Genomic DNA, 27,720 nt, shown 5'->3' with positions numbered 1-27,720 from the left:
TATGGTCCCCAGAGGGTATAAAACCATTCATAATTTAAGTTAATACAAGGAGGAGGTCTGATCTTATTGAATTATTATTGATACAACTAACCAGTCTAGTCTCGGATCGACACCACCTTGTTGTTGATCTACATTTTGATTATTAACTATTGGTCGGGTAAAACAGATTATTTTAAAGAGAGTTGTCAATAACTGAAATTCTTAAAGACAAGACAATAAAAAAATACAGTAAACAGTAATACTCCTCATACGTATTAATTACGAGTGTTTTAGAATCTATGTAGGACTGAGGTCTATCAAAGTGTCCGTATATACATATACACGGTAAAAAAACAACAACAAATATCTACTATTTAAAAAAAGAAAAGTACTGGGACTATATATTTGGTTTGGTCATTTTTGAAGAAAGAAACGTACTGAATCATTTTACTCTGACACATATCAACCTAAATACGATTTTAAAAAATGTATGTTAAAAATCAAAGGAGAACAAAAAACTAGAATCCAAAGAAATCGTTCCTATTATTCTTGTGGGGTTTTTTTTGCGGTTTTCCCTGAGAGTTCTACTTTACCTTCTAACGTGGTACACATTTTTTGGTTAACTCCACATTTCTTAAAGAAAGAATGTGCGACTTTTTGTGATGTCGTGCTTGAGGACCAAACCAAAACAAACTGCTGCTTGAAGCCTCCGCTCTCCTCCAGCGACACACCTCCAACCCCTCTCCACTCGCGACCGCACAAAGGCGTTATCAATTAAAACGCACCATAACTAAGCACCATTAAGCAGAAGTGGCGGACAAAATTCTCGTTTGCAGTAGCTGTAATTGCCTCCGGCCTGCATTGCTGTGTTAGCAGGCTAACGTTAGCATACTTTGTTGGACTCAAAGCTTCACATTGCCCAGAAATGGACACGGTATGACCGTGATCTAAAAAGACACCAAATTAACCATGAGTATGCTATTCTTCCTAGTCTTTGACTAAAACAGCATTATATGCAAGGCCGTCCAGTCCAATTTTAACACGACGTAAACACGGCTCTGACAACAGTATAGCAGGCGGGACTCGTGCTTCTCTAAACTTGATTTCTACTGTTTTTATGTGTCAAATGTCACACATTCTGTCTTTAAGGGTGGATACTGTATAAACAACATATTGATGTACATTGGTCTACCAGGTTACTCCTACTTAGTCTAAACCTGCTTTTTGTACAGATTGCTTATTAGGTACTTTATTTCGACTCTGTATATGTTGAAGACCTGCCGTCTTTTTTTATTCCAGTATTCTGTCATTTTGGTGAAATACTGTTAATCTAAGGTATGCGACGCTTGTGTTTACGTCTGATAAATCATTACTCCAAAACTATCCTAGTTAGGTATTTCTAACAGAGCTGCTGCAGTCAAAGCACTTTTCACTTAAAAGGAAGACAAAGGCACTTACCTTGTGGCAAAGCGGCCGTCATAATCCTCAATAGCAGGCTGAGAATAAAAGAAAAAGTAGCACATTTTTAACTTGTATATCTCGTCTTGAAGTACATGCTGTGCTCTTGATTAACCACAAGGTGGCAGCAGAAACTGGGAAAACGTCTGTCTCAGTCACAGCAGGATTACTCATATCCAATTATATAACACGAGATTAAACCAGATGGGGGCCTCTCATTAACTTCTGTGTCTTGTTTCTGGGTACTACACATGTTACCTACCTGTGTGCCAAAGCCTGCCATGCTGTAGGGCCGTGGGCGGGTCTGTGCGAGGCTCTGTGCCAGCAGTCGGGCAGTCAGGCCGTAGTCAGGTGTGGGCAGTGATGCATCACTCTCCAGTAAGTTTCCTGTGCTGCTACTTTTCCCGTGGTGCAAGCTGGGAGGGGGAGGAAACAAAGGCCTACGTCTTAGGCTCATGAAGTTGACACACAAGTAATGACAGAAAAAACACAACATACTTCACTTTGAGCTTCTCGTTATCGCTCTCAGGCAGCACACGAGTGTAGGAGAAAGGAAACCAGCCACGCCTGAAAAATGAGAAGGCCGTGTTAAACTCCACATTCACTGTGGAAAACATGTCTCCAAGTCTGGAGTATGAAACAGAAAAAAAAAAAAAATGCACACTCACATTTTGTTCTTCTCATTCTCCCCATAGTGCCAGCCATCACGGGCTTCAGGCACTAGCAGGGTGATGACATCTCCCTCAGAGAAGCTGAGAAGGGTGCCATTGTCACCCGCAGCATGGGAGAAGATGGCTTGGACACGGGCACGCCCGTTCTTTTCCAGGCCTGCTGCCATGGAACTGGATCTGGGCAGGGTCCGTGTTTCTCCTGAGGACACAGATAATAGTCAGTGACATTCGATTCAGATTATCAGAACCTAAAATGTGATAACTGGAGTCTTTAGAAACTGTCGGCAATATGTTGGGCTCTTTAGATATAATTAGTAGTCAGGCAGATGCTCTAAATGTAGCTTTAGGGGTCCTGAGTATACCTAAAGATTTAATAACATGAGGGAGGTTGACACTCAGTGAAATATTCTGCTTGTTGTTTTCCTTGCAGTGCTACAGCTGTTCATTACATTGAAGCAGTGTTGGGATAACTTACCCACAGGGTTCTTGTTCTTGGCGGGGGCAGGCCTGCGCACAGGGAGGGTGTTGGAGTAGACATCGCTGACCTGTCTCTGAGGAGCGGCCTGGGACTGGCCCTGCGCCTGGGTCTGAGGAGACGAAGGCCTGACTTGGGTCACGGACATAGTCCCTCCATCCGTCCAATATTCCTCCCCGTGGACTCCTGTTGTCCCGTTGACCATGGACATACCATCAGGACCCATCAGCCTCTGGAATACACACGCCCATAAAAAGGAGTTTAACGAGAGTTACCATTAAAAAAAGCTTCTCAGCCTGCGAAAACTACAGCACTCTATGAACTATTGAATAAAGTTATAGCGGACAACACTTATTTCCTGAACTCACCGCTGGGTGTCCAAGGCCGCTGCCCATGAACACAGCCAGCTCTGGGGGAACAGGGAGAGGCTGGGCTCCGGGGATGGGGTCTGAGATGACCAGATTTGACTTAGAGGTGTGCAGGGGGCTGGTTCCCCCGAGGGCGGCAGAACACATCTGCTGTGCCAGCAGCATGGCCCTCTCCGGCAGCTTGTTTGGGTCTGAGCAAGCCTGTAGCCACACTGGGATCTTCTGGGTCAGAAGGTCTTTACCCTGAAGGGAGAAGGAGGAGATTAGAGAGAAGAACAAAAAAAACCAAACAAGAAAAACTACTGTAGTAACAGCACCGGTGGGGGGGGGGGGGGGGGGGGGGGATTGTCTCAGCCGACAAAACAAGCTGTAGTTTACAACCACACGCGTCTCCAACACACTGACAGAGAAGCAGTGGATGAGAAAACATTGAACCTTAAATAAAAACAACAGCAGCTTTACTATTGTATGAGGTGAGGATTTATTACCAAAATAAATCTTCAAGCTTTTTTCTACAGGCCATGTGATTAATATATTGAACATCAAATTCTAACCAGTTAATCCTGGAGTCAGTCAAGTTACTGTTGGTGTGCACAAACAGAAAAGGTAAAAAGGCAAGGAGAGTGCTTTAACGTGATATTATGATGCGACTGAAAAGTGATGATTTCCCTTTCTTTGGGAGAACATAGTGAACGACAATACAAGATATAATCTGTAGCATTAGGAGTACAGCATTTGACAACGATATCTTTTCTGGTAGAGACATCAGTGTTTTAAGGCGTGTGTTGTAACCAGCGGACAGCGATGAAGGATGGTACCGTTTCTATCTACAAGATGCCTTTCTTCAAAGTGCCAACTAGCAACTGCATCCAAGCAAAGATGGAGTTCCAGCTGGAAACAGCCCGGAGGAGTGGGTTATCAACTGCACTCGCACGCACTCGACAGTCGAGGGTTTAGCCCGCCGCTCACCCAATGAGAGCTGTGATTGGCTCCAGACCACAAACAAAAGGAAAGCGGTATGGATAATGACTTGCATGCACGCTTCCTATGAACTCTTTCTCCTTCTTAGTAGTTTGATAGATTGTGTTGGTTTGGAGGAAGGAGAGGGACAAGTAAAGTAAGATAGATAGATGTCAAATGATTCATTAGAGCTACAGTAAAGCGTTACAGCTGATGGAACTCCACAGCCGCCTGCTAAAACTCAACTGGAGTTACTACTCGTAATACAAATTAAAACTAACACCTTTACGATGCCACACTCACAGATTTAACTTCTTTTTTAATGCAGACCCCCCCCAGAAAAAATGTGACCATAGAAAAAGCAAATCAGACATCATCCTTTCTTTGTGAAACATTCTTTTTTTGTTGTTTTTTTCAAATGAAACATTCAGATCTCGAAGGTTTTTCTCTCTATGTATCCTTGACCTCTGCCCTCTGCGCAGCTATGATAACTAGCTGCGTGGGTGAGTTTGTGGGCCCCGGACAAACATACAACCAATCTGCCCATTTCAGCATCTCACAGCCTGTGGACTCGACTGTTTGGTTTTTTTTTTCCTACGTACTATATGAGCAATTCAATGGAGGATGACAAATTCATACATTTGTGTATAACCATACGTGTAGACCCTTACATATCTGCACATACAGACTGCATGCAAGCTCCCTTTGTCTGCAGTCATTTACATTTTTCTTCTATTTCTCTCTTGCTTAACACACGCACGCACGCACGCAGGTACCCACTGGGAGAGGGTTCTTCAGTTTGCTGAAGGTGAACTCTTCCCACGCACACCCCCATCCTGATTAATGACTAGACTCCATGTTGCAAAGGGAAGCTGCAGCACAGTCCACACACACACACACACACACAAACCTAACAAGAAGGTATTTTGAAATTTTCCAGTTACTGCTATAAAACGATACATCAGTTCAGACTCTTGATTCAATCCATCTCTCTCTCTACATCTCTACGTTTTGACGCCTTTTCCTATTTATTGCTTTTGTGCAGAGAGCGAGAAACGAGGCAGCTCTCTTCACGAGAAGTTGGCTGGACGCTCAGAGGTGCAATGATGGATTACAGTCTCATGCACGCCTGTCAGCTGGGCATCGTCTACAGTCATAATGAATTTTTAAAATGAAGAGGGCCCCTATGAGCGGTCAAAGCTAATGCGACTGTGAATTATACATATATCTCCTACTATCCTCTTTTGACTGAACAATGGTCTACAACAGTGAGATTGAAATAAAAGACGGCAGATGAGGAACAGTAGGGTAGAATCAACTCCACAGCTTAAAGAGAATACAGTACGCTAACATGCTCCGCTGTCTTTTAGAACAATACTGAGAGATCAGAACACGCCACATTAAGTTGCTTTTGAAAGCAAGTGCTGATGATTGGACTAATTATTCTGACTAGAATGTCTGAGCCTCTATAAGGGTTTAAAAAAAAAAAAAAAAAAAAGATGTGCAATAAAAACTCCATCACATCTGAATGAAGAGGTTGTCTTACTTCAAATGAAGAATGTGTCACTGACTTTAAAGCTAGTCACCTGCACGTGTGTTCCTACGGTGAAAGCTAATGTCAGCTGACTACAACTTACCATGGAAGTGGTAAAGGCTCAAATGATGTCTTTGCTGTTGGTAGCCAGTTAACAAATATGTTGTTTTCTCTCGTAATACAGCCAAATGTCCCCATGCTTTTCTTTTACGTTCCTGGTGATGTTATTGGCTTCTGCAAAACCTCGACCAAACCTCAAATATTTCACATCAAAGCAAATATTTTCAGCTATCAAGTGACAGTTGGACTTACCTTGCCGTGATAGGCGCTGCTGTTCTTGGCCACGGCACACTGGCGGTCCACCAGGAAGCAGTACCTGCGACGCTCCTCAGACAAAGCTGTCTTGTATCCCTCAGCGATGAAGGTGTCCAGCTCAGTCTGCTTACTGCTGATGGTCTCCACAAACTGACAGGAAAACACAATGAAAAAATGAACTTATTTTAATAACTGACACACACACTGGTATGACAGATTTATATTGGAAATCCACAAAAAGCTGTCGTTTCTTTCAACTGCTTTTTTGAGGCACCTGTGTCACACTGACACAATTGCATAAAGTCATACTTCTGGAAGAGAAAACAGTTGTTAAAGCACAATATAGGGTAAATGAACTTGAGCTCAGAAGTAACTAATCCCATTCATTTACATGTATATGCTGCCGAAAACGCAGATGGAGCAAGTTGGTGCTCAAGGACACACCGGACATGTGAATACAGCTGTGGATCGAATCCCCGACCTTCGGTTTGAGAGATGACGACTCTACCAACTGAGCCACAGCCGCCAGAAATCATTGCACAGCTGGAGTGGTTAAGTGCACCTTTGTTGTAAGAGTTCATCAATACTCATTAGACAAGGAAAATACATCTGAAATAAGACATAACAGGTGTCATAATATGTGTTTGTAAGGTCCAGAAAAAGGAGGGGGGGTGAAGCTTTAGGATTGTCTCTTTGTCTAGGTATTCATGCTCTAAAATGAGGAAATGCCAGAGGTGAATGTTCCCACAGTTCCCTTATGACACATAAACACACACACGATGATCAGTATAGTGAGAAGATACAGGGAGTCTTATTTTGAAGAGGATGTGGCATTCAGGGGGCCGTCGTGAGTGTGTGCCTACACATTGTTTTCACAATCAGCACTGTGTGCCGGAAATTCTGTACTTGCGAAGTAGGTCGACTTCATCCAGTTTCATGGCTGAAATACTGACACATCTGCTGATAAACACTACCCTACATAAGAGAGTGTTATATTTACACCGAAAGATTTGATCCAAACTGAACTCTTCTTTGGGGTATAGGCTGGTTTAAGTTGTCTTCTTGATGTGTTTCCGCATGTTTCAAAACATATCTCTCTTTTTTGGTGCACAACTATAGCTGGCTTGTGATTGGCTATTATCGAATGCACTTTGTTTTCACTTTCTCTTTCTCAAATTCCCCTCCATGCAATGGAACAATGCACTCCTGAATCTACAGAACTCCTGACATTTTCCAGAAGTTTTCAGTGAGATGCATGCATGTCTTGACATTTTCTGCCACACATGGTAAAAAAAAAAAAACATTTCAAGAGTGCAAGTTTATTATTGTGCTGTTTCTGTGCTTTCGCTTTCCGCCAAATGAGAGGTGAAAAAAAACAAAAAAACAGCCATAATCCCTGTTGTTGTCAGAGCTGCTGTGTGACTAATAGTTCATGGAAAACACTCCCAAAGCATCAGAGATTTTCGAAAGTTTCACAATTAATCCCACACGGACTAATGAAGTCTGTGAAGTTAGAGTTCCCCGCCTTCAAGCCAAATGGAAGTTCCTGTGGAGTGCAGATGCATTTCATTTAGCAACCACCAGAGCACACTACTTCCCCACTGCTGACAGCTGAAGGGTTAGTTCATGGGAAGTATTGGAGGGGGGGGGGGGACATTTCAGGTTGGCTTAATGATAATGAACACAAACATTTTGAGCTACTGGCTTTTTGCATTAGCACTGGAAGAGCTCCAACAGCACCATCAGAGACGAGGTGTCAAATCATGCAGGAGACAGGATGATGGGAGCATTTTCACCACAGAGCAGTCTGACATTACTTCTGTTCTTTTCTGTACATCTTCAACTCAAATTAAGCACTTGAAAACCGGCTCGCTTTCCAGGGCACACACTGTTACACCAAATGGTTGAGAAAATCACCCCAAACGAGGGAGAGCATACTCCTCTTGTCAAATCCACATGGCCCAATTCTCCCAGCATTCAAAAGGTCACCAAAGTAACCCAAGACAATGAGCGCAGAGGGAAAGGCCCGGGCAGACATCAACCTCTATTATATCTGAGCGACCTCAGGTTACATCACAGCTGGAATGACTTGTTTTGCAAAGGTTACAAATATAAATGAAACCCGCTGCAGGTCAATGCAGGTCTGCCTGAACTTACGGTGACTACAAATCCCCTTATGCACAAGCCCGAACCTGCATTGGATCTTCATTCACTTCTTCGTTGTTGTTGCACTGAACACTAATGACAGTTACAGTGATTATACGCAGTGGGAATGGAGAGATTTCCTCCCTCCCATGAGCTATGCATACAAGAGGATTCACGACAGAATCGTTTCGTTCCCCCTGTGGGGATTCGAAAGCATTGTCTCGGTCTGCTCTTCTCTTCCATCTTCATGGGCATCCTTTGCAAGCAAACAAACTGTACTTTGACGCTCCGGGACACAACAGAAAACACCAGCACATTCACATTCACTACCTGCTTAAATCTGCTGTGGTAGTATTTGTCAGTCGTTTATCTGCTGCACTTGCACGTCAACATTATCTTTTCCTCCCGCATCTTTACGGATCAGCAGCCCCAGTTTGGATTTTTATTTTTTATTTTTATTTTTTCAATTCGATGACTCCAAGCAGAAGAATCCCCTCAAGCTTATCTAACATCTTCCGGAGACATTCATCCTGAACTCTCTTTCACCATCTCTGCCCCGGCTCTTATTAAAACAGCCGACATGTATGCATTGCAAAAGGAGTTTATCTCGATGAAGCCCCCCCCCCCCCCCCCCTCCTCTCGGCGATACCTTAAGACTACTCCATTGAACTACATAATGAGCTGATTAGCATTTTGGCAGAGGGAGAGGGGAAGGAGGGCTTCACCCAATGATGAGATCGCAAAATGAAAGTGTCTCTCTCTCTCTCTCTCTCTCTCAGTCTGTCTGTCTCTTTCAGACAGAGGAGTGGGACGAAGAAAAAGAAGGGCGACAGAGATGGGGATCAATGGATTTCAACAGACTTCTACGTCCACTGCCAGACTGCCTCTCAGACATGCTTTACTTTTTAATGAAAAGGAGGGGAGATAAAAAAATAAAAAAAAAAGTTAGTGCTTCTCATCTGTTAAAGTAACACAGATGTGATGGAGGAGGATGGATGGAGGAGGAGGAGGAGGAGGAGGAGGAAAGCTCGACTTCGAGACTCTGTGCTTGTACTTTCTGTTCTGCCTCTTATTGACCGTAGGAAGCCTTCTCCATCTGAAAAATCAAATCAAACACTCTGGGATGTCTGCAGCGGGTCACTTTCTAAGCCTCTCTAGATGGATGTTTGTCATTGTGAAGCACAGGTGTTAAAGAAGCGCAGGTCTCTCTCTCTCCCTCCCTCTTGTCTGCGTGTGTCGGTGCCCTCCCTGGGGGGAACTCCGGCACAAACGAGTTGACTTTTCTCTCGCACGCCCACAGCCCTGATGTGATCAGTGGAAGTGAGCGGGCTGGAAATGAAAAAAAAAAAAAAAAGGGAGATTGATTTTCCTGCGTCCCTGCTTACCGACTGTACCGTTATGAGTCCAGAGCTCTGATGAGTTTGCTTCTCTGCACAGATGGGCCCAAATGATCCGTCAAACCAACTCAGATCCACCTATTTAAACTGTTCCCTTGCTTTTGCTGATTCTGCCTCCACACAAACTCCTCGAAACAGACAATCACGGTGCTCAAATAGTTAAAGGAACCAAGAAGCCCTGACTTTTTTTCTCCGTTGTCTCCATCATTACAAACATTTAACTGGAGAAAAAAGAATACAAATATGTGAACCTTTTCTTCAGTACCTCCTCTGGGACAACTTGGATGCTATTTTAAATCTGCAAATAAGATGTTTTGTGTTAATTAAGTAGTAGTACATTTTATTAGATAAGCTGTTTTTATTTTTAATGCCCCTGTGCCCTTGAGTTACCGCCCAAAACAACATTCATAAAGCTTTCATTTTGCAGCTCTTAATACTGCAAAAATATAGTCTATGGAACATTTACAAGCTTAATGAGCCCCAAATGAGGAACTAGATGTGTATTTTTTTGCCTTCATCAAACTCCATAATAACAATATTCTTTTTTTGGACACATTTTTGGTTGCAATTTGCAAACAAAGACTGTAAATATTAAGTGATGAAGCCTGAGTGACGGCAGCCCTCTGTTACTGCAGGGAGCCCCGGAGGCTCATCGACAGTAACCGCCATGCTATAAATCACATCTCAGCCTTACTTTCAGTCAACCCAACGACAGGCTGAGAGCTGCAACTGAGGCGAGTTTTAAGCTTCTTGACAAACAGTTACCAAGCACCCAGCTGTCAATCATGTCGGTTAAGTGCCTAACTATGGATAACACATACGACCAGTAAATACAAATGGAACAATTTAAAAGAAATTCACCCTCCGTCCAGATTGTGTTAGCGAAGACAATAACTAATCAGACCTATATCGTTTTTCATACCAGGCTGTAAACATGTTCATTTATGCGGTAAAACTGGTTTTTTTCAGCTGTGGTGCGTTTGCAACTTTAAGGGCTGTTGGAGCCAGTCTCGAGCAGACACTGCAGGATTTTGCACTTCCACATTGTCTTCATTTTCCATGACTGGCTGCTGCTTGGTTGCAAATTATAGTCTAAAGGAGGGGTCCCCCAAAATAACAGCGCCTGAGAATGGGGACCCCCCCCCCACTGTGTCTGAAAGTGGTTAAAGCATCTAACGCTGTGCACAGCCAGACGCAGCAATGGGCTTATCTTAACGCGGGCATTAGAACAACACAGCAGCTTTAAAATAATAATATTATATCTTTGTGTCTGTGTGCATATTTATTTACAAAGACACCAACATTACTCCACTCTTGTGTGAAGTTACATTTTATGGAATTTCTTACAGATTACTTTCACTTCAACACAAATATCACTCTGGTTTTATAGTAAATTGAACAACTTCTGTTGTTAATCATTTCACAATAATGGGTCAAATTTTTTAAGTTATTTCAAATTTGTTTTTGGAAGACATCTTGGGAGCACCCCGTCAGCGTTTCACGACGACCCCCCTCAAAAAATATAAAGGGCCCTTTTTAAAGGGCACCAAATATGCTTCCAAATCTGAAAAAAAAAAAGAAAAAAGAAAAAAATGAAATGCAATTTATAATTCATTTTATTAACTTTTTGTATGCAAATTGTGGTGTAAGGAACAATAAAGGCCTCAAGTGCCTTGAATAGATAGTTCATCCTTAATAGCAATCCTTTTTCATGCTTTATTTGATTTGTGTTGACCAAATGATGCTCGATGATATAATGGAAACCAAACAGACACCTACACTTCAGGCAGTCAGACGAGGACGTGCTCCAACTCGCCATTCTCCACTAAGATTTTCCGGCTTTGTGCACATAAACACCCCACCCATCCTAAGCTAGCTCCATAACTACACTGCTGCATATATACACCGCCAGCTTTGAAGCCTCTTGAATGACACTTCATATATGACACCTCCTCGTGGTATCCCTGACACAGCGGAACAAACTCCATGTGTCACAGCCGTCACATCAATCCAGCAGTGACAGAGAGGAAGAGACAGATGTTTGTGCACGTGTGACTTTTTTTTTCGGCAATCCGAGCTGAAAACAGGCATCGTTTTCATACGAACTCTACAGATATGTACAGCTTTAAGTATCAGTTGAATCCTGCTCCTGGTCCAGTGATCAATTTGACTCTGTCATGTTTCACAGCAAGACCAAAAGCCACTCAGTTATTACTCTGCAAGCCTTGACCTGTTAGATTTTCCTCTCCACACCCTGCAGGCGGCCTGACTTTCAGCTTCCACTGAAACCTTCGAGAAGGAACAGCAGGCACACTATCGCCATTTTCTGCTGTGTCATTTTTTTCTTCTTCTCAGTTTGACAGTAGCACTTGCCGCAGGACTAACCTAATAAAAAAATAAAAAAAACGTGAAAGCCTACAACAGGGGTTTCATACAGAGAGGGTGATTGTGTGTGTACGTGGAAAAGAACACAGTCAGTGCTCCGCCTGTCATATCGAGTGAAGGTAAACTAAATGTGAAAGAAATCTAATTAAATGATGTCTAACAACACCTTAAGTTAATTCCAGCTCATTATGTTACTTGAGCTGCTCTGTCTGAGGTTGCTCTGCTATAGAAACGATGGCGAAAACAATGCCGCCCAACGCAAACACTATTTGTTCCCTCACAGGATCCTGTGACTTCTTGTTTGACACACAAACATTATGACAGGCAGTAAGGATCAGTGTCACACTCCTGGTGACCTAAACCTAATAACAAATAGTATCTTATAACATCTTGTAACAAAGTTGGAGTCCTTTTATCTTTTTGTTGCAATAAATCTGTGTGCCACGTCAACTTATAGTAAGTGTTACTGAAACAACTTTGTTTTCAGATGGATTCTAAAAACTGGATCTCATGCCCCCAGTGTTCATACTGGCCTTTTTTCAATTCAAGTCTTAGAAACACAACATTCTCACACATCATAAATCATCCTTTCTCCTGCAGATAGGACTCTTTAGCTGTGCCTATATGGATCAAAACATGCACATAGATTCAATTCACTACTATTACACACTATTTACTTATGTGCAATGATATATATATACTTCAAACTTAGCAAAAAAACAGTTCAACGCAGAACTGCACACTGTGTGAAATATATCTTGACGTTCTTTGACCGTTTATCCAACATGCGTAACTGTAGAGATTCAGTAGCGAGTTGTAGTTTCTTTTCATGTTCGAGCGTCTGTGCACAGTGTGTTATTTTCTTTTTTTTGACATCTAATTGCAGCTGTATATACTGAAAATGTTCACGTTTTGAGATCCATAAAGGTCTATTTTGACATTTCAACATAGACTACTTTAAAGTTCGCTTCCGTAATTAAAAGGAGCAATTATTTAACTCTGACCTCTAGTGTTTAAAATGGGTACTGCAGAAAATTCCAAACATCCCGCCTGCTCTTCCCAAGAGTTGGTTGCCATTTTATGGACACTGAAGTGTTTAGCTCATTATACATCCATGGTTCAGTTGCAGCTCTGTATTGATCACTGAAACCTTTCTCCACACTCTCTTCTCTCATCCTAGTTTTACCACATTTTTTGAGAGGAACAAGTCCACTCCATCACTGGAACACTTGTTGTTTTTTTTAATTTTCCTGGCAAACTGAGGGGCATCCAAAAGGCCCATGAGGCGGTGTTTTAAAACTGCCATTCTGGATCAGATTTGAAACATGGAACGAGGACATACTGTACTGGCCACGGCATTGTTGTCAGAGAAGCCAGCACTTTAACACAGCATGTTTCCTTTATGCCCGATGACATCGTACATTAAGGTCATTTTGTGAATCAACACAGTAGACACCTTATTGCTCCTGAATGATACTTTTAGCTTTTATTTCAAATGTCTGTTTGAGGTCCATCACCACACATCATATATTCGTCTCAGCTGTTTTTCTGGCGTAAAAAAACTTTACTCACACAGTAAAATTTGTTGTTAAGAGCCATGTGCTGAGACGGTCAAGAAAGTTAATGTTTACTCCTCCAGTACATCAATCAGTGATGCTGACTTATTATCCTCCACACATGTGTCTGTCCTCCTGCTGTGTGTGCGCGTGTTTGGCAAAGGCTCACACTTCATAATCAAACCTCTTCTATTTGCCTTCCCACTCAGGGCACCTCATCGCCGCTGCCTCCACCCCCATCCATCCTTGCTGTTTTGTGAGTTCTCTTTTACTTTATGAAAAAAAAAAAAAAGTCATTATATCGCACCAAGACTCATCACACTCCAATCCAGTCACCCACATACACGAAGGATCTGTTCAAACGAAGCGTTGCTCTGAAATGGCTTCAGACAAACAATTTAATGTCCACCATCTTTTTTTCTTCTTCTTTGGGTGTCTTGTCCTTTGTTCTTGTTTTACAGAACAACATCAGATAAAATTGAATGTATCCTACTTTGATGGTTGTTCATTATGTTCATTTCCAGGAACTAGAAGTCATAGTATCAGACTTTGTGCAAAGGAAGTAGCTCAAATCTCACCTGCATCTCCTTCTCTCCGTACTTGGAGGGGTTCTTGCTGCCCTGGCTCTTCCTGCGCAGCTTCTTCAGTTCGCCCTGGCATTTCTCCAGACTCTCCCCTTTATTCTTGTTTTCCAACTGGTATTTCTTCAGGGCAGCCTAGGTGGAGCGACAGACAGAGCACAAACAAAGAATTAGGACAACTAATGAAGACACCTGGGTGGAGGGAAGATGCACAGAGGAAAGGCAGAAAGGTTTCTTTTATTTTTTTAAAGTTTGGTCATGCTAATTAGTTCCTTACAAACAACCCATTAATTCAAATATTTTCCACACAGGGTTAAAAATTAGCACGCACTAACATTTGACTGGCTTTAGAGATGTTTTCACCAGGGCTGTTAAATGATTATAATTTCAATTAGTCACTGAATCACAATAGATGTAAGTAAGGACCCTCTGGTAGATCAGATATATGAAGATAGATGGGAGGAGTGTTAAAAAAGTGAAACGTTTGATGTCATGGTGGATATTGCTTTTGACTGAGAAAGTGAAAGGGGACAGTGTGGTTCTTTTCCATCACTGTCACTACATGGAGACACTGAGGAGGTTTATCCATGGTACACAATGGCATGCGATTAACTAAAAACAATACATTGTCAGAAGTTTACCCATTAAAAAAAATACAAGTTCTGCTTGACCTTATATAACCAGACTTGTGTATTTATTCATTAATTTATATTCATCTGTTTTGTACATTTATTTTGGTACACACTTTAAGGGTCAAATTGTCCCCACAACTGTAATGCAATTACAAGTAAACTGTAAACATCTCTAAAGGTGTGCATCTTTTCTCTAGCGTTTAGCATTTCAGCATCCAAACGCTGCATCTAGATTTTCACAAAAACAAGGGTCCAACCAATATGGACTGTTTGGGGATACCAATGTAGATATCAGGGTAAAAAAACAACACCCAATGCCGATATCTTTCTTAGATCTATCTCTAATCCGTACAGATAGATATAGATATTTATTGTGCTGATCCCTCATATGCACGAATCAAACACCACTGGAAAGTAACTGTACGTGCATCTCCACTTTACACTCTGTAGAGTGATAATGCTTGTCGTGTCCATACAGCACACTTTTCAGGTGACAGCCAGAAATAGAAATGATAGTTTAATACAATGATAATCAACCGGAATGCTATTTCTCTGGTGAATAGATCTATAAATATTGCAAATCTGCAATATTATCGACTGGCCCCTTAAACAGCCGGGCTCTACTAAAAACACTACAAATTCTCCATTTTATAATATGATTTTTTGTGCATTTTCAAATAAATATGCAGTTTTTAATATTTTGCAAATCACCACATAAAAAAGAGCTTCATTTTACTGTTATCACCAAAACATAATTTCAAACCAAGTAATTTATTTTAACAACATTCGTGCAGCCTGCAGATGCAGGCTGAGACTGATTGGGGAACATTTCATTGGTGCGTTTCAGAACAACTCTGACATCTGAGAACAATGTTTTGTAAGCCTTATTAAAGCATGAAGAAAATCAAATAATTCTTTGCAATTCTTGCTCTGATTATTTGTCTTCCAGGTTTGATTCTGCAACAACACATTTGTTTAACTGTGTCTTCCAAAACATGATTTCTAATCTTGAGAAGGTGTTCCTAATATAGTGAAAAGAACATGGTTGCATGCAAAATTTTAACTAATGCATGCTTATGTAGAGGAAGTAGAGCGCCTTCCCTAGTGCGTTCACTGCCAGATTTGATCTATTTATTCATTTAATTTAGTCTTTTAATTATTTATTTCTCGAGAGCAACAACTTTGTTTCCGGATTGTACCAGCACTGTTGCTATAGTAACCGTGTCCAGTGTGAATAAGCTGGTGTGGTTTTAGTATGAGGCTAAATTGGCAACAGAAATCCGTCATGAGGGTTCACCACCCACATTTGCAAAAGACGACAAGGTTGCAAGTATCCTTTAGGTGCTGTTAAACTGTGTACAAAAAAAAAAAAAAAAAAAGAGGCTGGAAAGAAGAGGCTGTTTGTTGTCACTGAAAGACGAGCAGGATGACACATGCTGTGTTTGGATTTCATAACAGAGATGAGTGGTGTTACAGTAATTTTGTGGGTCTGAGCTGGACTGGAAGCAACTATAACCACACATCAATCACATGCTGGAATCTTACTTTGAAGGCGGATACTCTGTTGGCTATTTTCAAAGTCAAGAGCGTCTCTGAAATATATACTAGTCTGATAAGTTTCCACACAAAATGAAACAAAACATGCCTTTGCACTGATATCTTTGAAACTCAAAAACAACAAATGACTCATCCTTTTCCTTTATCCATATCTACAATTTAAGTCCCTCCATTTTCCGCAGAGACTCCCCAGAGGAAAGTCCCCGGCACATCGATCACACAGCGGAACGATTGTTATGTGTTGTGAAAAGTTTTGGCTTTGGTTTGCGGGGTCACATTGTGTAAACAAGATAATATCTCTGGCATTTGCCTCACTGAGCTGGATTGTTCCACCTAATTAACAAAGCAAAAAGCTTGTTGTTGCCAGTGCACAAATCTCAGTCCCTGGCTACTGCTGCAGACAGATAATTAATGCGATAAAATCTGATTGATTGATCTGATTTAAAACTATGGAGGACATCAGATGAACTTTGGAATACTTGGAGAGTCTCACCATGGACACAAACGCTCCTATTAATTGCCAATATGTTCTGTTGGCTGTCAATGTATTTCACAGGAAGGGGACAAAAAACCCCCCCAAAAAAAACAATCAGGCACAACTGCTCAAGGTGAGAGTACTAAATAGACTTCCTAAATCAATAAGAGAAATACTCAAATGTACTCAGAAGAAAAAAGTGTCCTTTATCTCTCTGGCCAGCTTTCTACTGACTTTTCTAAACTAAAATAACCTTATCGCAGGTTTGGTAGAAAACTACAGTCATTACGACTTAAAAAGAGGTTTCTATATACCCTCTTGTCTTTACATCCTCATGGTGTGTGTGGTTTCCACTCAGAAGGCAAAGACAATCCGCTAATTTTAAAAATGTACAGTATACACACTCTTCCTTATGTTTCTGTGATTCTCAAACGTAAACGATAGCTAGGAAGTCGCTGAAAGCTAACGTTAGCCTCGTCCTGAAGGAAGCTAATTGGCTCAAAATTTAAAAAAGGGTTTTTTGTTGTTTTTTTTACTCGAAATGTGGCCTGGTGTGGCCTTCTTCATCTTTGTAGTTTATGATGAATCAGTCAATCTCAATTTGTTAGATTTGAGACGTTTAGGACGTACAAACTGGAACGTAGATTCTAGACATTGTGACAACTTTTGAGCTTCTCCCCCAAAGCATGATGCCCCCCCCGTGCCCCTCCTCCTGGGATTAAAGTCTATTACGCTTGTTATATTCCCATAAATACATACTATTTAGTTTTAAATTCATCTTCTTGTTGGGAAAGCAGCACATAATGATGACAAATTAATGTAATCTACTAATCCCCTTAAATGCGTTGCAGCTAAAGTATCGAGCCCGTTTTCTCAAGCACTGTTCAAGTTTAGCAGTCAAGTTTGTGTACCTTGTTTAGTTCTACCTCTGATTGTTCATGCCCAAAGTCTGACCTCTGTGAAATAAACAAACTGTTGTAAAACCCCGGGGAACCCATTATATCCAGAGACGAAGAGAGATGCAGACACTGAGAGAACACAGAGACACGCGCACAGCTTGGAACGGCGCACACACACGCGAGTCTTCGAACACAGCCAGCACCCCTTTGAGTCTTTTTGAACAAAGATAACATTTCAGATGATTAATTCACAAAATCTGAAGCAAAATGGCTGCTATTATCACCGTGGCAGATCTGAAGGGGAACTCATTAAATGTAATAGATGTTAAAAACCTCAGAGATACGTCGTCAGCAGGGAAATGTCGGAAATGTTTTATGTATCTTCATTTATGCCCGTAGCTCGTATTTCCAAATCTGCATCAGCTTGAAGAGGAAACGCACTTTGAAGAGGTGTACAGATTCTTCTTTTAGACTTGCCATGACAACATCGAATTCAACTGATAAATCCCTTCTTTTTAATCTAGAGCCAACATTGTCATTTAATTTTGATGGCAATATGGCATTCAGGGTGCTTGCGTGTGTCTGTGTGCGTCTGATTCAGTAACTGTGAGCCACGGTAGCTTGTCTCTTGTTCCCAACAACATTATAATACAATAATGGAAACGTTATCCCATCCCCCAAATCGACGCACAGCAGTGCTGCTCTACACTCAGCTTGCAACCCACTCATTCTAAAGATATCACATGTAGACCAGCTCCACAGTGCTTACACACACACACACACAAATACTTTGAGAGGGTTTTATCGTAATCAGTCTCCCCCTTGTCGGGTGAGTAGACATGAAATGTTATTTCAAAGCGGTTCATTTTTTCTACAGTCACATCCTCTAATTGTCTCAGAGAAAGACTTTGATCCAGACGTTGAGACACATCTTCACCTCCATCTCTGTTATGTAACAGCTGATGCAATGTAATAATAAAAAAAATAAAAAAAACACTAAAATGACACAAAAGGGGTGTGTGTGTGTGTGTGTGTGGTTGTTGGACCGAGGCTTTCCTTGGGCTTTGGAGAGAAAGAGGCAATCAGATACTCACAGTCAGATAACGGGCATCCAGCTCCACCTTCTTCTCCAGCTCGGAGAGCAGCTCATTGTGGAACGATTTCAACTGAGGAGGAAGCATGGACACATACAGAGAAAACATGAACGAGAGTTATTGCACACAATCCATAATGGATGCTTAGTACGGCTTTGAAAGTCACAGATATCCGCATTCATTTGTCGGATTCAATTGACCAATGATGTGTTATCTTCATTTACGCAGTTACTGAATAAATGTTTTACCAACAAATTCCTGGCATGCGAAGCCCCTCTCAGCTTGCTAATCACTGTCACAGATTCAGTGAAATAATATGACACAATAATCAGTCACTCGGTCTTAAATGTGATGTGTCTAAGGAAGAGAATACCAGAATAAAATAATCATTCTGTACTTTGCTGAACTGTTGATAATAGGATTTTAACGGCCTAAAATATAACAGATTTTCTATTGTTTTCCTAAACAGCTTTGTTGGAGATTTTCAACCTGGAGTAATCAATTAAAGGTTAACATGACATGGCTTGACAGTCTGGTACTCATAGCTTTACAACTGTTAAAGGTCACACATAATGCAGAATGCTATATTTTTCTAACACTAATATGTGTCTTTAGCCTGTCTTACAACCCTCCAATTACGAGAAAAGTGCATTCTCTGTGTTCTGTCTGGGGGGGGCGGGTGTCACACACCCCTTCTCCAGGTGAGTGACACTCCCCCCGCTTGGTGATCGTTCTGCCCTGTTAGTCTCCCTTTTCACTGTAAACTCCAGAGCATGTTGCAAGAATGCTCGAGCCACCTCCACTTTTGAAGAAGGGTTCAGCTCATTTGCATTTAAAGCTACAGATGCAAAAAACAGCCTGTTCTGAGCAGGGCTGTATCGACGGTTCTAGGCATGATCGAATACAGGATCAGTGTGGATTTTAAGAAAGAAACTTCAAAGAGATGTTTTTTGGGGGAGCTCTGAGACATATTTAAACTTGTTGAAAACAATTATAATACTTGACCTTTAATGCAACACTTTAACATTTATTTTAACTGTATAATAAGCATCCTCCCAGCAAACTCAAAAAAGGATATATTGCACTTTAAATAATCTGAGATGGAGATTATCTTTTGAATGAGTTTATTCAGCTCAAAGCAGTTTGAGTGTTTTTTGCAGAGTGAGAACTTTGGATACTGCTCCAGATTTCATAGATCAAACTCATGCTGAGTCGCGAACACTGAAAGGATCAGCATGCAGAACAGAAGGGATTACATGGGCAGTGAGTGTCGGAGAAGGATTGATAAGACTTAAAACAGCTACACAAGGACAGCCGGCTCTAGTTACCATCCACTTTATTGGACCCGCACTTAAACTAAACATTGGCCCTGCTGGATAACTTGTCATACAAGCACATTACCGAGAATTCTTTACAACTCAATTAACTCCCGCGTCACCTTTCGCGTTGGCAGTTTGGATTTATACGAGCTCAGCATGGACTCGTTCAATAGGAGTCCATGTTCATTTAATTATAGTGGATTCCTTTCACTGCCTACAGAGGCTCTGCAGCTAACCGACAGATCTGTGTCAAATTTGTTGTGGAGCATCAAGAAACAGACAGAAATTAAGATGTGCTATTGTTCTACACGTTACTATTGATGAATACTCTGTAGTATCATAGCATCACCATACACTTTGTACATCCCATGCATCAGGACAGTGATGACTTTAACAACTACCTCTGCAAACCTATTACCTCTTTAGCTATTGCACATTTATTATTTATACAATTTTATGAAACTTATCAGTCAGAAAATAACAGTTTCATTTATTAATAATAGGCTATACATATACACTAGCATAAAACCTACAGCACTAACTTCAAAAATGTTTTGAATTCAATTGATTTGACTTTCTGGTAAAATAAAAAAAATAAAAAAAGCAAATCAAATATTACAAAATAATGAAGAAATGTGACATTGCTGCAATAAGTTATTGCCTCGTCTAAACTAATAAAGCTGAAATATTAGAATCTGACACATTTTTAACAGCACCGAAAAGTTGAACCACACAGCAAAAACAACAACCTTGAGTTCAGAATACCAACCATCTCCTCTAGCTGCACTTGAATCTGTCTGTGGACCTCAGCCATCTGGAACAGCACATCCCCTGCACGCAGAGAGAGAGAGAGGGAGACATGGAAAAGTGCATGAAAAACACTCAACAGCACAATCACTCCAATAGTAGAGAGAAACAGAGACGGGAGAGAAGGTAGGGGGAGCAGAGATTAAAAGGAGGAAACAAGAGGGAAACAGAGACCCCCCCCCCCAGCGTGCAGAAGCTCATGCACAAGACACAAACATACAGTGACTTATAACCAGGACAACAAAGAACATGATGAAAGTTTCCTTTTTGGAACAAAATAACAGAAAAAAAAAATAAAGGAATGAAACAAAAATGACAAGCACGAAAAAATGGAGGGGACAAAATGTTTGAAATTATTTCTCTTCAGGCGTGTAAGTTTATGTCTCGTGGAGATCAAGCATACTGCCTTTCTTTGGTGAACCTTATTAAAAGGCAATATATTTATATATCTATATATATATATAAAACAGAAGAAAAAAACATCTAAAACAAGAGTTAAAGTCTTCACACAAAAAAGGACAAAAAAGATAAGGAGATAAGGCCATGCATCTAGTGAGAGTGTTTTATATTTTCATATATACCTACAGGCTGCCTCTTCTGAATGTGCAGTGCATTGTCAAGAAAAGGAGCACAAAGAGCTACGTTGAGCGAAGGACATAAATACATGTAAAGACCTGGTGGAAAGACAAGTGTCAGAGCTGCATGTACAGAAAAAAATGAGACACACATACATATATTTTCATGACCAAACGGTCCAAAGCCCCTGAGCTTTACGTGTGCCACATATGACTCCTTTAACTGTCGCCTCTTGAAAACAAAAGGACCAAATGTAGCTTGTATTGACTTTACTTTTTAAACTCAGAAAAGTATGACATACACACTTTAGCAGAGTTTGTCCGAATGTTTTTTTTCCTAACTCCACCAATCCGCCTGCAGCTCCCTCTTCTATAGCTAACCTGTAAGTGAGAGTACATAAGAGTGTTTACACCTCACCTCAGTGAAATAGAAGAGCTCAGGAAAAAGGGGTTTCAGTACAAATTTTTCAGCAAAAAGGGGCTTTGGAGTGGTCTCTGTCTCAGCAGACAGCACGTACATCGCAAATTGCTACAGACAAATGACACTGAAGAGGCCGTGAAGGAGCCGTTTTTAATCCTCCCAGAAAAAAAAAAAAATCAAAATGGGGACATTAAAAGCAGTGAAGCAGGAGTGTAAAAGCAAGAAATGCAATATCTAATTTTTTTTCTTTCTGGAAAACATTTATGAAGAGCTGATTGAAAGGTTACAAAGTTGGAACTTCTTTTCGTTCAACTGCAGCATGCTGAAGAAGCAGACGCTTTCACACTTGCAGAAAAGTCCTGAAAAACTACAGATGCATGTGTGAACACAAACAGTCGCTCACGTTTTTCACTCCGACTTCACGTTGTTTTCTGTTCGTCAGTATGTTGTTTGCCGCTCTTTTGCTGACCTTATGACTCGGCCAAAACTACACGTAGCATTGATATAAAGGCATTCTCATTGTAGCATCTTATAGCCGACTCTGTTGCTTCTTCCGCTACTCCCGCCTATTATTTTACAGACGTGATGTAGCTGGTCGACTCTGATTGGCAATATTGATATGAGGACTTTCTTCATTCCATTTTTTTTTTAATTGCAAAATATTACAACGTTATCGAGCCATATCGATTCCAGTTTCCTCCCACTTCTCTCCAAGCTTCCACGGGCCCCCTGGAAACCCACCGGGGATTAGGACCCCCATTAAAAACAACACTCTAATGCTGTTGGAGGCACGGACACTTTTGTATTTGGACAAAGCATTGTTGACCCATTATTAGCCAATGAAATGCGTGCTGGCACTGTAGACTGAGCTTTAAATACTCGATCTGACTCTTTACTTGAATCCTCCAATCAGGTCTAATCATGAATCTTTACTATGTTGTTATTTATTTTTAATAACTGGCTTATACTTACTGTACAGCTGCCAATAGGAATAAGTACTTCACCAATGCATTTATACAGTAGATAGTTAAATCAGCTTACAGTTGCATCATACTGGAGTGATGAACCATAAGAGTTTTGTGTGCTGCTATCAAAAACATGTAAAAGAAGAAAATAGCCCCTCAACAATAACCTACTCTCAGTCTATATTTTCTGTTTTGTTTGTGTTGTTTCTGATTTATGTTTGTTTTCATTGTCTGTAAAGCACATTGGCTTTAGGGGTGTACAAAAGGTCCTAACAAGTCAAACTGAAATGAATCACAACCACTCACAAATAGTTCTCAAACACACCTCCTTCTGAGCTGCTCCTCACCGCAAACACAATCAAAATAGTGCAAGAAACATATCAAAGAGCAGAAGATGATTGTTTTGTTATTTCACATTCTGTAGTGAGTGCCAAAAAAAAAAAAAAAAAAAAAAAAAAAAACTCCTGCTGTATCCCCATGACACTCGGGTCTTTTGGGCTGTGGTGCAACCTGCCCGTTAATGATGCGTCTCACAGGATCCGAGAAGTTGGCCAAAGCGTCCTGTGAGTTCCCAGCAGGCCTGCTAAGCTGCTTACAGATACTCATCCCTGATCACAGCTCGTCAGGCTTAGAAACCCTGGCATTCTGCTGGCCGCTTCAACTAGCTGGATCAATTAACAAATGAGCAGCCATCAGTGTACTGTGGACTCTCTCACACACACACACCATCTTGCAGTAAGACGGGGGGGGGGGGGGGGGGGTTTGTATGAAGCCAGAGAGGTAAAGAATGAATGAAACCGCGCACTCTCATCTTGTCATCTGCAGTTTCATTACTGCACAATGCCAAAGCGTAGAGAGAGAGAGAGAGAGAAGAGAGAGAGAGAGAGAGAGAGAGAGAGAGAGAGAGAGAGAGAGAGAGAGAGAGAGAGGAGAGAGAGAGGAGAGAGAGAGAGAGAGAGAGAGAGAGAGAGAGAGGAGAGAGAGGAGAGAGAGAGAGAGAGAGAAAGAGAGAGAAAGAGAGAGAAGAGAGAGAGTAGAGAGAAAAAAATCACACTTCGGAGATGCAAATAGTTACCATGGCAACTTCATATCATATCACACAACAACAGTAACAGAAAATGGACTGCAGTCTTCAGGGGCAGCTAACGGCGGGGATTCAATCAAAAATCAATAAAGAGGCATAATGTGGGAGAATTTTGAATGTGTTTGTGCAACGTTATTGTTTCGAACAAGAGATCTCTGGCAGCTGGCATGACACAACCTGTGAGCTTTAGTGGAGGAGCCGTCAGTCTGACGAGGATATCCGCATACCAGCTAAAAATGACTTGACAGACGGGTCCATACCCACAGTGACACGCAAAAGCCTCTGACATGCAGCCGTACACATGTGCGCGCTCTTAAGCCTACACTGTAAGACTTGTTGTTAGCAGTAGGACCAAGCTGGTTTTAGCCCCGCCTGTTTCCCCGACTGAGACAAAACAATCGCTCCTTTGTAAGGAGGTGAGCTCAGGTTGATCTGCACCTGCAGCTCTGCAACAACAAGCAGCCACATGTCTGCTAACATAAAGCACTGAGTCAGAGACATGGACACAGCACTGTCCCCCTGAAGTATGACATCAGCTTGTGTAGATTTATTGACTGCTTGTGTAACAGAAGCCATGATACACCCACACAGGTAGAGAGAAGAAGATAAAAAAAAAAAAACACACTGAATAACAGAATGTGGGCTACGGAGCAGGAAAAAAAAAAGTGAGAGTTTGCAATATTAAACAGAGAGAACAAGAGAGACAGAGATGGAGGGAGGGAATGGAGGTGGATGGAGAGACACTGAATCACCTGGTGAAGGTCAAGCTGGATTCACTACGGGTTGTCATGGCAGCAGGATAATGCTAGGGTCGTTGCTATGGAGAAGTTGCAAGATGAGGGTGCAGCGGCAGCAAAAGTGTGGTGTTATGAAACACGTTCAAAAAGATCTCCACCCATTAGCATACGCACTTCCCTGGGGAGGAAAGTGGAGTACTCCTCACCTGGAGGGGGAGGGGAGGGGAGGGGGGAGTCTGTGTACAGTGTGTGTATTGTGCACAATGTGACAGTGTGTGTGGCTTAACAGTACAGGGATGTTAATGCCTGCCTACCTAGCATGCTAAGTCACAAGAGAAAAAAAGAAAAAAAAAACAAGTGGGCAAGCGTAATCATGGGGTTGCTGGATAATGTGCTAGACGTAGATAATAGCTGAGAGTCTGGGTGGTCGTGTGTGTTGTGTGTGTGTGTGTGTGTGTGTGTGTGTGTGTGTGTGTGTGTGTGTTGTGTTTGTGCATTTGTGTGCACAAGCGAGTACACTGCCTGTTATCTGGAAGTTAGGGAGGCCTTATGCTCATCTCTCTCACCAAACATCGTCTCATTTTTCAGACTGGATGACGACTTGGATTGAACTATCCTCCCACTTTTCCCATATTGACACACGTATGTACCATTATATATTTTACCATGTTTCCCTAATTAGGAGTTATCTCATCACAGCTGTTCAACCTACTAGCCCAATATAAGTTTGTCCACTAACTAACGGTGTCACGAATTCAGGGCATAATGAAGACTTCACAGGAGCGATGGAAGCAAAGTGGGGCAGGGTATCCTTACAGTGGAAAATAATCTACCCCTAAGAAGTCTCAGGTAGCTTGTCCCGTATTGTCTACTGGATAAGAGGTTATGTAGCAAATCCAACCATCTGCTATCCAGTGAGCCAAATCCTGGCCTCTTTTTAAGCCGCTGCTCCAAAAAAGCCTCAACAACACAACTTGTTTATAACAGCGAGGAGACGCAACTGGACGGTGAGGTTTTCATTGATCTTCTTCAATATATAAAAGTCTGTTGGTTCTTCAAACCTTAACCACTGAAAGGCCCCTAAAACAGCACACAACAGTCAGTTTAGATTGAGTAATTTGATTGGACAGCAGGCATGACATGAACGCTGATATAGAGTGCAACATGATTGGACATTAACAATGTGTGTCATTCCGCTTCAGGTGTTCTGAATAATGTTCATGGATGTTACATAACTAACCTAGACGAGAGCAGTCAATGGATAGATTGAAACAAATGCTGAATTGCAAAGATGCACATACTTCCTGGTCTAACAGTCAGTTTCAAGTAAAAAATAAAATAAAATAAAATAAAAAATAAATGTTTAAAGGTGTAATGTATTTTAAACACTAAATGAATGAAAAAAAATGGACTACACCTATGTACATATTTATTTTGTTGAGTACTTCTTAGCTCAAGTATTTTCTGTAGGTCACACCTCTCACTGATGGTGGAGGCTGCTGTGTAGAGAAACCATCAGAATTAATCCCATTGGTACACAGGCTTACACCAATGAAGAAGCAGCAGGGTTAAGTGTCTCGCCAACGGACACATTGCTGCAGGAGCTGGGGGTCGAACCCCCAAACCCTCTGCTTGAGAGACAAACTATCAACTGAGTCACAGCCACCCTCTGTCATAGCGCCCAGTCTCTTGTCCTGGCAGCCGCCATGACAGACACTCCTTTGTTTATCAGTCACATCAAAGATTCTGCTACATAAGGAAGCAGGAACTGTCACTCAATCCTGCTGTACTGTCGCCGTATGTGCCTGCTGTGATAAAAAAAAAAACCATCATGTCAGTTATTCTTGGGTTTATTCATCCTTGGTATGGCACTCTCATCCTCGGGTCTGTCTCACTTGGTCTTCTCGACTTCGGTCAACTCGGAGTTCATTTTTCATCAATGGCGTAGCAAGAGAGAATCACTCCCATGATTCTACACCAGACACTATGTTATCTTTTGTAAATGTTTTGATTGAGAGCCATATTGTACATACTGTGTGTTTAAAGGCCTGCTGAAGTCAACAGCGACAGAGGGGCAGAAAACCTCAATCAGTGAGGTGATCGATGCGGACTCGCTCACTTTTTTCTTACTTCCTGATTAATAGAAATGTTCAATCTAATGCGAGTGTAGCCCTGCTCAGTAAAAAATGTTCAGGGTTACTTAAGTCAGAAGTATCATTGCGACAACTTTACATTTACAAGAACCAAATGAAATAAAGACTGCCTTGTATCCCTTCACGTTGTGACCCTGGATAGAAACAAGATTTCACTATTACAGTAAAGAGATTATAAGTGAACAGAATTCTGCAAAAGCAATGGTAGGCCTTAACTTAAACTCATAAGAGAGTGAAAGTAGGGTCTCCAGAGAGAAACTTTGATTACTGCGGCACAAAAACTCCCTTTTGATATCGTATCTGCTATTCCTCGTCGCTGAAAGCATAAATGATGAATCAAACTCGACAGAAACATGGAGGGGCTGCAGAGGCAGGAAGAAGTCAAATCATGATGTGACGAGTTAAAAGAAGAAAGGGTTAAAAAGGTCTGGAACGGCAATTTGTTTTGTGGTAAAGAACGCCTGAAAGATCGGGGGATGTTTTTGTCTCTCTGCTATTAGCGACAAAGTCTTCTCAGAATCACAGCATGGAGGTTCAAAAGTGAACGAGCTCAACATTAAAGAGGAGCAAGCTTTCTTCCAGGGCAAATTAGGCAGAGTGCGTGAGCAACAGCTACAGGAGGAAACCCCCCCCCCCCCCCAAAAAAAAAACCTTGAGAACGCACTAATAATGAGCGATACCTCTATGCGACAGAAGAAATAACCTACCATTTTAAGCCCGAGAGATAGCTCCGTTTCTCAAAAGCTGTCTCGCAGAGGCATGTGCACTTAAGTGTAGGCAGGCTGAAAAGCTGCAGAGTCATGCAGCTACCCTGTTGAGGTATGGAGATTCAAAGAGGGGCTGATTGAAAACCAAACAGAGCGCTTCGACTGTGTGAGCCAGTCACTTGATCCTGGAGGTCAAAAGAGGTCTCCACACATGATGCATTAGAGTTCATCCGGAGTTTAGAACTGCACACACGGATCTTTTGAGAGCAATGGGCAAAAACACAGCCTAACATGACTCATACTCGGAATTCTTGCCTCATGACAGGCAACATTTGCGAAAAAGCAGATTTGCATACAACACAATTAAATCCCCTTAAAAAAAAAAAAAAAAATTGGACTTACTGGTTTGCTCACACCATCACATTAGCATGGTGCTGACTGTGCTGTGTTGTTGCCAGCCTAACCTTTGCA

The 27,720-nt window shown here is 41.5% G+C and overlaps 1 protein-coding gene across 5 annotated transcripts in view; it reads right to left on the bottom strand.

Moving 5' to 3' along the window:
• LOC306838606 (BAR/IMD domain-containing adapter protein 2-like) overlaps positions 1–27,720 on the bottom strand; it is a 61,395-nt gene that overhangs the window by 5,204 nt on the left and 28,471 nt on the right. For all 5 annotated transcript variants that reach the window (XM_079366902.1, XM_079366900.1, XM_079366898.1 and 2 more), the window contains exons 4-13: positions 20,570–20,631; positions 18,482–18,553; positions 13,822–13,959; positions 5,758–5,910; positions 2,952–3,194; positions 2,584–2,815; positions 2,106–2,307; positions 1,936–2,004; positions 1,700–1,853; positions 1,438–1,475 (exon numbers count right to left, since the gene is read on the bottom strand). In XM_079366902.1, coding sequence (XP_079223028.1) covers positions 1,438–1,475; positions 1,700–1,853; positions 1,936–2,004; positions 2,106–2,307; positions 2,584–2,815; positions 2,952–3,194; positions 5,758–5,910; positions 13,822–13,959; positions 18,482–18,553; positions 20,570–20,631 — 1,363 coding nt within the window. The remainder of the gene's footprint in view (positions 1–1,437; positions 1,476–1,699; positions 1,854–1,935; positions 2,005–2,105; positions 2,308–2,583; positions 2,816–2,951; positions 3,195–5,757; positions 5,911–13,821; positions 13,960–18,481; positions 18,554–20,569; positions 20,632–27,720) is intronic.

The sequence above is a fragment of the Symphodus melops genome (assembly GCF_947650265.1).
Source record: "Symphodus melops genome assembly, chromosome: 17".
Taxonomy (NCBI): Eukaryota; Metazoa; Chordata; class Actinopteri; order Labriformes; family Labridae; genus Symphodus; species Symphodus melops.
The sequence above is the reverse complement of the archived record's forward strand: the minus strand, read 5'-3'. Positions and strand labels throughout refer to the sequence as shown.